The 11,340-nt window shown below is 49.8% G+C and overlaps 4 protein-coding genes across 4 annotated transcripts; 2 read left to right on the top strand and 2 right to left on the bottom strand.

The window, feature by feature from the left end:
- Positions 1-2,147: 2,147 nt before the first annotated feature.
- K460DRAFT_370894 (ribosomal protein L24) lies at positions 2,148-3,032 on the bottom strand (the record flags this gene model as incomplete). Its single annotated transcript, XM_040934242.1, has 4 exons — positions 2,148-2,623; positions 2,677-2,770; positions 2,822-2,884; positions 2,936-3,032. Coding segments are annotated over 4 exons (409 nt in total), but the record flags the coding sequence as incomplete, so codon positions are not given.
- Positions 3,033-3,454: 422 nt separating this feature from the next.
- On the top strand, positions 3,455-7,029 carry K460DRAFT_410305 (uncharacterized protein; the record flags this gene model as incomplete). Its single annotated transcript, XM_040937357.1, has 2 exons — positions 3,455-6,653; positions 6,710-7,029. The coding sequence occupies 2 exons, from the start codon at positions 3,455-3,457 to the stop codon at positions 7,027-7,029; spliced, it is 3,519 nt and encodes a 1,172-aa protein (XP_040783476.1).
- Positions 7,030-7,442: 413 nt separating this feature from the next.
- K460DRAFT_294890 (uncharacterized protein) lies at positions 7,443-7,595 on the bottom strand (the record flags this gene model as incomplete). The annotated part of the gene is made up of 1 exon (XM_040929519.1): positions 7,443-7,595. One exon carries the CDS (start codon positions 7,593-7,595, stop codon positions 7,443-7,445), a length of 153 nt encoding a protein of 50 aa, XP_040783475.1.
- Positions 7,596-7,886: 291 nt separating this feature from the next.
- On the top strand, positions 7,887-11,241 carry K460DRAFT_420755 (vacuolar protein sorting-associated protein 11). Its single transcript, XM_040938098.1, has 5 exons — positions 7,887-7,933; positions 7,986-8,054; positions 8,101-9,036; positions 9,085-9,318; positions 9,366-11,241. Exons 1-5 carry the CDS (start codon positions 7,919-7,921, stop codon positions 11,031-11,033), a joined length of 2,922 nt encoding a protein of 973 aa, XP_040783474.1. The 5' UTR covers positions 7,887-7,918; the 3' UTR covers positions 11,034-11,241.
- The last annotated feature ends 99 nt before the right edge of the window (positions 11,242-11,340 follow it).

The raw sequence follows: 11,340 nt of genomic DNA, 5'->3' as shown, positions 1-11,340 counted from the left end.
CTATTTACTTATTTTAACTACTTATTATATATTTATATTAGTATAAAACTATAATTTAAGTACTATATTTAGAATTTTAATATAATATTAATATAGTAAAATTTATATATTTTAATATTTTATTAAAAAGTTTTTTTTTTTAAATTACTAAATAGTATTAATTAGTAATTACTATTTAGTAATTACTAAATTTTTTTTTTAGTAATTACTATTTAGTAATTACTAAATAGTAATTACTAGGTACTATACCTAATTAGGCTTTACTAAATAGTAATTACTAAATTACTAAGTAATTACTTAGTAAACACCCATCCATGGATACGCACGCCTCGGAAGACATCATCCAAGTTCCCGAACAACAATGTGCATTGAGCTAATCTGATTTGCTAAGACTATCCATTCCCTTGGAGTAGTTGCGGGTTGATCGGCCACGCCTCTTCGATGATCACTTACTTCACACTACCTTAGCGCAACCCACCATGCTCAACCTCTCTAATGATGATATTCTGGAGATCTCTCGCAAGTTCCGCTGCCTTCCGCCTACCCGACGGGTTCGCATACGGCAATCATGTCTCCTCTCCACATATACGATAACCATCGGTCAACAGTATCAAGGAGAACTTGGACCTTCATATGCTACTATTTGAGGGCATGTATAATAATGCAGCGATACGCTACGCATCTGACGCGACAATCATGTATCAAATGTGGTGGTTGTGACGACACACACGCCGCGTCTCCGGGCACATGGACGTGTATGCGGAATACACGCTTATAGCATCAATATATGCGTGACTACGTGTGCAATCACACGCGTAAGAACCGAGGATCACTCCGGACAAATCGGCACTTACGTCTAGTTGCCGTTACCAGAACCAGAACCATTCATCAGACGATGAATATGCTATCCTTTCCATGGGTGAGGTGCAGGATAATCACACTGTCGCTGTCATTGCTGATGTGCAGGTCATCGATCACCAGCTGTCAGTCTCCTGGGCACCACGGAAATATACGACTTGAGCAGCCATGTATGGGTTACCGACTTCAAGAGGTGGTCACATTCTCCTTCAGATATCATTTACCCTTTGCAAGTTATGAGAGTAACCCCTAGTAGCTAGTTACTATCAATTTAGCAAGTACTCACTCCAGAATCTGCCATTGTCTTGGAGGCTCGTCCTACTATGCGGTACTACCTTTCCTTTTGTAGACTACCTGTCCGCCGCAACGTTAACTGCTAGGCCTATTGACAAATGACAGGCCCCATTACCTACCTCCATCGATTTTCCTAATCTTAGTCTAAAGAAGCAAATGCTATCAAATTTGAACAAAGTACAATACATTATTTGTAAGGCTAATATACTTCTTCATGTGCAACTCATTTCTTAATATATCTACTTGGTATCTTATACATCCCTTGAGCTCTCTGCAAGCTTCACGTCTCTCTAACCAAAGTAACAAATCACATGTACCACATAGTACCCAACTGAATTAGATAGACATCTGAACCAACTTCAGCAAATACTAGTTGAACTTGCATGCTTTCAATATCGTCGGTAAACTCACCCGATCTATGTCTAAAAAATTCAAAACTCTACTCCCATACAGGACGGTCATTGACATTATTAAACGTAAGACGGTTCCGAAAGACACTCACTGCTTCACACTTCTCGTATATGAAGTAGTTTTTGAAAGCTAGAGATCGTACAGCTCCGCCAACGTGCAGTAGGTGAAACCCTTATACGGAGTGGGTCCGTGGAAGCCGACCTCCGACCTGGAAGGTTCGGGGATTGCTTGCTATACGTAAAAAGGTCTTAGAACGGAACACAGGAGCTCAGAAGCTTGGTACACTAGTTGAGCAGTTGTCACAGTTTACGGGAGACGTTGGTGAGCTCTTAGGCATCGATATTGTATGTCATTTTTTCGATTGTACAAGGGCTGATCAGAATCGGATAGTAGCCGTAAAGCTGGTTCCATCATTGGCAGGCGACAAATGCATGGTGGAGATAAAAGAGAATGTGTCTCATCAACAAACCATCTTCTTCATTGAAAACCTCGAAGATGGTGTGCAGGCAAGCAATGACAGTAGTCATCTAGCATTATTCTGCGCCAGTCGTATAACTCAATCAACCATTAGGTATCGGTTGGTGAGTAGATTATCTAGCGGTTGGGACATATTGGAATGGATGATCACGCGGGTTGTCACATCGAAGGCCGGAGTTAAGGTTTTCCATTCGTTACCAACCTCCAAAGCCTTCGTGGTATCATTTCGAAAGAATCTTCGACGGGGCCGTATGACGGCAAGTCCATTGTTCGAGCTAGAAGCCGGTATAACGCCCTGCTTTTCCATGCGCTTGTCGCATGCCCAGACCGTGAACCGATGATATGCATGCCGCCCGCTCTAAGACACCATGTCGATATTCCTGAGCGTCAATGCCATAATGTGTCGTCAACCGAAGGAGATAAGACGCTTATGCCTCGTTCCTCTTCTTCTTCTCCTCGCGACCGGCGCCCTTGCGCTCCAGGATCTGCTCTCGGTCCTTGTCGAGCTTGAGCTTGGTGACGACAACCTTCGAGGGAGCGATGGGAATGGGAACCGATTGGCCGTTGCTCTTCTCGCGGACGACTGTGTTGTAACTTAGTATGCAAACTGTTTTCTGCTAACTGGTGAATACGCACTGCCGTTGACGTGGATGCAGTACTTGAGGCGGTAGACGGAGGTGACCTTGCCCTCACGTCCCTTGTTGCTGCCGCGCACGACGGTGATCTCGTCCTGCAAATTCTTAGCACACTACAACCAGGCAGGAGATTGTAAGATACTTACATCCTTGCGGATGGGAATGCTGCGCACACCGTGCTTCTCGCGGAGCTCCTTACTCAATGGCGCCTGAAGATTGTCAGAACATGTCCATGCATGTATTCATTCAAGTCCTCATACGCTCATGATGACCCGACGCACACTACTCGGCGCACTGAAGTGCGCCTTTCGTGATTTGCGGCGAGAGCTCGCGACGACTGGCTGGACCTTGGCCATTGTTGCTGTGAAATTGGCGGGTTGTCGGGTTAGTTGAGAAAGTGGTATCGCGGTCCGCAAAAATTGAAGTCGACGAAGTGTGCAAATGCCCAGCTAGTTCGCTTGCTGTAGCGCTGGGAAAATAGTTTTGCCGGACCGCGTTCCGCTCCGCCCAACCAAGTCCGCATAACGCGTGCTAGCTGCTTGAACACCGAACTTCCCCGTAATTGTTCACCACGCGTCGCAGTCCCGTTTACACACTCACCTAGGTTGATAGATCGCGTATAATCAGCGATATCCACACGTGTCGCATGCCGCCACGCGACTCTCTTCGTCCACCTACCTAAACTCCCCTTCGTGAACGTGCTGTTCCTTATGCAGTTACCCAACCTCACCCGCATATTGGCTTTGGAAGGGCTCCAGGTCATTTAGACGCCGGCCAGGATGGCATCGAACAACTACCATCCGTACAATTACCAATACCAGCAAAGCTCTGCCCAACAGTACTCGGAATATCAGACTGCGCCGGCTTCGAACAACGCCGCGCAATCGTCGCGCCAATACCAACAGCCACCGACGAACCAAGCCCAGGATTACATGTCCTATCAGCCACAATCGTATGCGAACCCGGGCAGTGGTTATGGTGCTGGCCAAGACAATTCGTGGAATAGTAACAACTATGGAGGAACCCGAGAGACGACCAGTCGTGCGGCTGAAGTCTTACGCAATATGAGCAACACAGCATATACTCCTACTGGTACATTGGCGACAAACCACTCTGGCTTCACTGCGACAAATGACGCAACTTCCCAATCAAGCCGATACGGCAGTGACGCTTCCCGTTCACCGCAAATGCAGGCACAGACCCACGCCACCCTGTCTTCCTATAGTCAATCGCAAGCTCGCCCACGTAGCGTCAACACCAATCGCACCCAAACGACAACGAATCGAAACCTGCCATCTCCAGCTATGGCCGCAGGTTATCCTTCGCAAAGGGTGCAGCATCAGTACAATGCGACGCCTGCCACATCTGCAAGAGGGGCCGCCATGACTGCTGCCGCAAACCCGCCGTATACGGATTATAGCCAGCGACAGCTTCCCAGTGTCGAGGCCTCGCGAACTTCCCAGAATACCACTACTTCGAACTCCTACAACTACACTAATGCTCAAATATCATCCACTCCAATCGCTTCTTCCGCGCCCACAGCCAGTGTCGCAGATACATATGCCGCCCAAGGCACTACAGTAGATCCCATGGCCGTGTACGATCCATGGCCCGAGTATCAGCGGAAGCAGGACGCCCTGCGTGCTCAGAAGGCAGAGGAAGAGAGGGCTGCCGAAGAGTTGCGCAAGGCGGAGGAGCTGAAGAAAGAGGAAGAGGAACGCCAACGCCAAGAAGAGGAAGAAAGACTTCGACAGCCGAACCCGAAGACTAGGAAAGCTCGCAAACAACAATCAAATGTAGCTGAAGCAATGCTTGTCGCGCCTGAGCCACCAGCGGCATCAGGTGAAGCTCTCGAGGCTGAGATTCGTGCTATGATGGCGAAAATGCGAGAGCTGAACGGCAAAGACCCAGCGCTTCTGGCCCGTATTTGGGAGGAAGAAAGGCGGGCCAAAGCTCCAAAATCTCCGACTGTTCAAAAACCAACCACTCAAGCGACAGTTCCTGAACCTGCTCAGACTGTCCAAGCAAATACTCCTCAAGCTGCCAACTCGAGGAAGAAGGCAGTTCCTCGGGAGTCTACTGCGAAGCCACCTGCCCCAGTTTCTGCTCCTGCTGTACCAGCTCAAGCCCAAGCAGCGTCTAATCGATCTGGTGGCAACACTATCTGGCCACCAGAAAAGAAAGCACATCTAGCTCAAGCAGCGGCAGCCTATCTTACTAGTCAAAATCCCAGCCACTCATTGGACCCTAGTAAGATACTTGGCATGCTAAACAGCAACCCCTCTTACATTGAGTTATGCGAAAGACTGGAGCAGATGGGATTGAAGCTAGATCGTGCAGCTTTTGCGAAGAGCCTCCTTACTGCTGTTCCCGATGTTAATTCAGCATCCCGCAAAACGGCACCTCAACCGACACCTGTAGCTGCACCTAAAGCTCAGGTCCCTCCAGCTGTCATGAAAAAAGATGTTACTGTGTCTGCAGGAAACTTACAACATACGCCTGCAGCTATGTCACCTGCAATCAGAGGCTCGTATCCACCATTTCCAGACAATGATTCCACCGCAGCTACGCCTGTGGCAGTTGCTGAGATGATACCCATAAAAGCGGAACTCAAGCCACCGGCAAATAAAGAAGAAGCGGCGCGGAAGCGAAACTTGAGTGATCTGGTCGACTTGACAGCACTGTCTGATGAGGAAGACATGGGCCCGCCGCCGAAGAAACCTTACTCCAATTCCATGTATCCCGATGGACGCCCATATCCTCAAACTCAAGACGGCATGGCTGTCGACAAGGAACCCGCGATCACCAATTTCCCCATCGCCAATGTGCCCTCCCGCCCACCTCAAGCTCCTGTAGTTCCAGTACAGCCGTCTGCCAACGACTTTCGACACCGAGTCTATGTTGATCACCTAGACAGGAAAAAGGCCATTCGTCGGAATAATTATAATCCCGCTACAATTGCGCGCGACGTGCTGCTTGCGTGTGGACGACACCCATCAGAGCGTCCACTCAATCAGCACCTGGATGTTTTGAGGACAGCCTTACCGCACATATCATTTGACTCCGACCTGAGCACGATCAGGTGGGACGTGATTGATCCTGGAAAGCCTCCCCCGGGCTATTTCAAGGACGGCGTTCATCCTTTGTCAGATGAAGCCGACGATGAAGAGGATTCTGACGAGGAGAGAGAAGCGCGTCCTCGGGCGCCCTCGAACGCGATTGGCGGTGAAGGTGGGGCTCAAGCAAGGGCCCAAGCTTTACCTGAACCGTCCAACCCCTTCAAGCCGAAGCGACGAGGTCGACCTCCGCGTCATTCTTTCCCCAATTCTACAATACCGACAACACCAAAGCGTTCGGCAAGCTCTACAGGTATGAGCGTAAGTGCTCCGCGCCCTAGCTCTGCCGCTCCTGGAGTTGGCTATAGCGCTTTCCGGTCCACCACCGCATATGGACCAGATGGACAACCGTTGCCTAAGAAGAAGGGTCGTCCAGTTGGATGGCGAAAAGCCATTCATGGGTCCGCTACTGCGCAAACACGGCCGTCTGCGAATGGCTATACAGGTCCGCGGAAACAACATCAACCCTCGCAGCCCAGTAGTTTGCGCAATGTTCGAACTGGTGGAGACGAGCCCATCCGGATCGATTCGCGTTCACCCAGCGTCGCAAACCGTGTTCCCCAATATCAATCGTACAGTTGCAAGTGGCAAAACTGCAAAGCCGAGCTCCACAATCTGGAAACGCTCATGAAGCACGTCTTCAAGGTCCACAGGAAAGAAACGCTTCACCATACTCTGGAGTGCTTGTGGGCTGAATGCGGCAAGGAAGTCACCAACCACGACCCCATGACTAACATGAGGATCGAGAAGTACACACCACAGTCCTTTGACCTGGAGTCCAATTGGCGCAATCATATCAAGCAGAACCATTTGGAGCCGCTATCATGGGAGCTTGGCGATGGACCAGCCAGTGGTCTCTCTGGTAACGAAGATAATTAAGCTCAAAAGCGATTGCTGAGGGTCTGACAGAGTGAATAGACGCGCATGAATCTGAGGCTTATCTTAGCGATGCTCAAGGTCGTCAAGTCACTCCGCGCATTACCATCGATCACGAGCGCTTCCAAGCGGACAAATTGATGTGTCAGGGTGCAACAGCAATCCCTCGAGGCCGTGGACGTCCTAAGAAAGCGGCAGAGCACGAAGCCCGCGATGTACAGGCCCGCCTGGTGTCGCATAAAAGACGCATTGGTGGGCCGGGCATGGATCGTGGAGGTGCGACACTTGTTAACGACAAGCGCAGGAAAGGGTTCAATGACAATAGTGCAATAGAAGAGGAGCTGGTCGATGTAGAAGACTGAACACGAAGAGAGCGGGCGGCTTGTCGATTGCGACCAGCACCAGGTCAACAAGGCGCTCACGGTTGTGCTTGAATTAAGCATCTGTATGAATATGCGTATACCCATTGGCAGAAGGAAACCGCCCTAGCTTTGCCAATCAAGGGCGAGCAGGTAGTGCTGCATGAACACTCCTTTGTGCGAGCATCGGTAGAGAAAGTAGCTGATATAGCGACCAGACCAAACCATCTCAATGATTCATGATTGTATGCGCCCAAACTCCACATCGTGCCGCTCACTGCACCCTAGTGCCTGCTAATGCTTTCCAACTTGGTATCAATTCCTCTGCCTGCTAGGCGCTCACAAAAGACCCTTCGCCCTTGCTTCTCAGACTTGTATACACGTCGAGCGTAGTCTGCCCAAATTGTACATTCTTCTCATGCCTTGACTTTGCTTGCTGCGCCCTTTGGCTTCTTGACTTCCTGATATTCTTCCGAATTGACTTCCAGAAAGTGGTATAGGACAATGAGGAGCATGGCAGCACTTCCGAGGAAGATGGCGAGCGAGTAAAGTTGGTTGTCCGTTATCATTTTGGCTACGGGTAGATGTTCTCTTGGGAGAGGATGGGTGTTGACAGGTAATTGGACGGCTCTGAGGTTTCCTGCGTGTAATTAGTACAGTATTCAACTATTAGTACGAACAGTAGCATACAGAGTGTTGACCGAGGCGATTTGAAATTGGAGATGCAGCGATGTTGAATGGAGACGGCGCGCCCATGTCAAGGCCACCTTGAGCTTCTCGATGTCGGATGTCGGAATCTCGGGGAAGAGTGGCTCGAGCGCACCTGCCCGCAGCTCCAAGGCGACGATAGCTCTTGCCATACCAGAAGTCGCGAGTATGGACCGGTAGCAGCATGGCAGTCACTCCGGTAAGCATTCTCCTTGACACTACACATGATGGCGAAGCTGACTTCAGAAAAGTGGCAGTTCAAGTTCTTCGACGTCTCGCAAGTCAAGCTCCCCGACGACGAGAGCTCCTTCCTCTCCGAGGTATGACGATACAGCCCGTGGATACGCAGTCTCTCACACATTACAGATCGGAAATATAACATGCATAATATCCGGATCAGAGAGCATCTTCTTGGGCAGCGCAGATGGCCTCGTCCGAATCGTGTCGCAGACCTTCAAGGTGGTGCGCGCGTTCAAGGCCCATGATGCGGGCGCAATCACCCACATGAAGCAGATCGAAGGCACTTCTTTACTAGTCACAATAGCCGAAGACTTGTCCGATGAGCCGGTGCTGAAAGTATGGGCACTGGACAAGCTGGAGAAGAAAACAGGCATTCCACGGTGTCAGAGTACGCTCACTATTCACAATGGGCGCAAGCAGTTTCCCATATCTGCCTTTGCTGCGCTGGACGACCTGTCGCAGCTTGCTGTGGGTTTCGCAAATGGTGCCGTCACTGTTGTGAGAGGCGATCTTATACACGATCGAGGAGCGCGACAACGGACTGTGTTCGAATCCGAGGAACCTATTACTGGTATTGAGTTTAGGGAAGGGAATATCACCACCCTCTATATCGCGACGACCGCACGCATTATGACGCTCGTAATATCCGGGAGGGGACAAGGGCAGCCGGCGAAATCACTCGATGAATACGGCTGCGGCGTGGGTTGCATGGCTGTCGACAAAGCCTCTCGAGACGTCGTTGTCGGAAGGAACGATGCGATTTACTACTACAGCCAGCACGGCCGTGGACCACCATATACATACGAGGGCGAGAAGAAAATGGTCTCCACATACAAAGACTACGTTGTAATTGTTGCGCCTCCCAAGTCCAACGCGATGCCCAGGTCCAACCCGCTCAGAGCGTTTGGCATTGGCGCTGCGGATGATGCGTTCAACACCTCGAGTTTTACGCTCCTCAATACGGAGCTGAGATTTGTGGCGCACCAGGAACAACTGTCGTCCCAAGTCAAGGCTGTTATATCAGAATGGGGCGACCTTTTTGTGTTCACGATTGATGGAAAGGTGTGTTCGCCGCTGCTAGAAATAGCGCTCATAAGCTAACGCGACCAGATCTACCGATATCATGAGAAGCCGTTCGCGCAGAAGCTGGACATATTGTACCAGCGGAATCTTTATGTGCTAGCCATCAATTTAGCCCAGAAGGCAGGGCTTGATTCGTCACAGCAGAATGTCATTCTGAGGAAGTTTGGCGATTACTTGTATTCAAAACAAGACTATGATACCGCTATGCAACAGTATCTGAAAGCAATCGACAATACTGAACCTTCTCAGGTCATTCGAAAGGTTCGTGCTGCACTTCTCATATCCTCGACGTGCTGACAATTTGGTAGTTTTTGGATACCCAACGAATTCACAATCTGATTGAATACCTGGAAGAGCTCCATGATCATCATAAGGCGACCTCAGACCATACAACTCTACTCTTGAACTGCTACGCGAAACTTAAAGACGTTGAGAAGTTGGAAGAGTTCATCAAATCTCCTGATGACCTCAAATTTGACCTAGACACAGCCATTTCGATGTGCCGGCAAGGGGGCTATTACGATCAAGCTGCCTTCCTAGCACGGAAACATGGCGAACACGAGTTGGTAGTCGACGTACTCATCGAAGACTCAAAACGATATGCGGAATCGTTGGCTTATATTTGGCGATTAGAGCCCGAGGTAGCGTACTTCAACCTCATGAAGTATGCTACCGTACTGTTACAACACCTACCAAAGGACACTACTCAACTCTTCATCGACTACTACACTGGGAACTTCAGACCCAAGAAGGATGCTATCATCATTCCTGATGTTCCATCGTCGGGTGGAATAGGGATGGGGCTTGGTGTAGCCTCAAGCGCCGTGCAGAATCTCGCCGCTCTACTTCCCCTACCTTACATGAACACCAGCGCATTAGCATCTCCTCCCACAAATGAGCAGAAGAGCACCATGAGTCAAGCTCAAATTATTGAAACGAACACGGATGAGCCCCCGCCAGAGTACAAGGTACCTAAACCACGTACCGCATTCTCAGCTTTCGTAGACCACCCTCAAGAGTTTATTGTCTTCCTTGAGGCATGCATCGAGTCGGAGAATCTGCGGGAAGACGACAAGGTGGACCTCTATACCACACTCTTCGAAATGTACTTGCATACCGCATCCTCAAAGAAAGATGGCGAACGGCAAGAGTGGGAAAACAAGGCAAAGAAACTTGTCGAGGGCAAGGACATACCGATAGACATCTCGAACATACTCCTCCTCTCGCATCTCTCCAACTTCCGCGACGGCGCAATTCTTGTCCGCGAGCAGCAAGGACTGCACTTCGACATTTTCCGCTCATACACCGCCGCGAAAGACACACAAGGCGCCATCCGCGCCCTCCGCAAATATGGCCCAGAAGAACCTGCACTCTACCCCGCCGCCCTTGCATTCTTCACTTCCTCACCCGACATCCTCGCCGAAGCAGGTGACGAGCTAGACATGGTTCTCAAGAAGATCGACGAAGACGGGCTCATGGCTCCCCTACAAGTCATTCAGACCCTCTCTGCAAACGGCGTTGCTACAATGGGAATGATAAAGTCCTACCTCAGTACTACCATCGAGCGCGAACGCGCCGAAATCGCCTCCAACCGCCGCACAATTGAGACATTCCGCTCCGACACGGAAACCAAGAAGACTGAGCTGCAAAATCTGAATACCAAACCTGTCGTTTTCCAGGCCTCACGCTGTCAAGTGTGCAGCAAGCCGCTCGAGCTGCCTGTTGTGCACTTTTTGTGTAAGCACAGCTTTCATCAAAGTTGTTTGAGCACGGATGAAGATGTCAAAAATGCAGAGATCGAATGCCCGATCTGTAGTAGTAATAATGCGACGGTCAAGGCGATTCGAAGAGCGCAGGTAGAGAGTGCAGAGAGACATGATATGTTTCAAGATGCTCTTAAGAGAGGCAGGGATGGCTTTGCGGTTATTAGTGAGTGGTTTGGAAGAGGTGTCATGGGTGTGGGTGGAGCGGATTAGGGAGTTGGGTCCATATGGATCCATTGGAGCGACTTGAGTGTGTAAACCTACTATCTATTTCATTGAAGATGCTGCAAAACTCAAATCGCTTTTCAGAGAATGCGTCCATACATACCAGTACTATAATGTGGGCTAAGGCGATCACTAAGTAGTTTGAGTTATATACGTTTGGCCCAACATCTGCCCGTGGACCCTTCCCGAGCCCCACGTCTATCGTCTATCCTTCCCAAACATAACTTCGATCCTTCCACTTAATACTTCTCTAACGACATGCACCAGTTACCTTTCCATACGAAGATATATCACT

This window comes from Cucurbitaria berberidis, assembly GCF_010015615.1.
Source record: "Cucurbitaria berberidis CBS 394.84 unplaced genomic scaffold K460scaffold_6, whole genome shotgun sequence".
Classification (NCBI taxonomy): domain Eukaryota; kingdom Fungi; phylum Ascomycota; class Dothideomycetes; order Pleosporales; family Cucurbitariaceae; genus Cucurbitaria; species Cucurbitaria berberidis.
This window is presented reverse-complemented; position numbering and strand designations above follow the sequence as displayed.

Excerpts from the sequence above, each read along its gene's own strand:
- K460DRAFT_420755 (XM_040938098.1), top strand. Across the intron at positions 8,055-8,100 it reads AGAGCTCCTTCCTCTCCGAG|ATCGGAAATATAACATGCAT; the intron begins GTATGACGATAC and ends CACACATTACAG. Across the intron at positions 9,037-9,084 it reads TGTTCACGATTGATGGAAAG|ATCTACCGATATCATGAGAA; the intron begins GTGTGTTCGCCG and ends TAACGCGACCAG.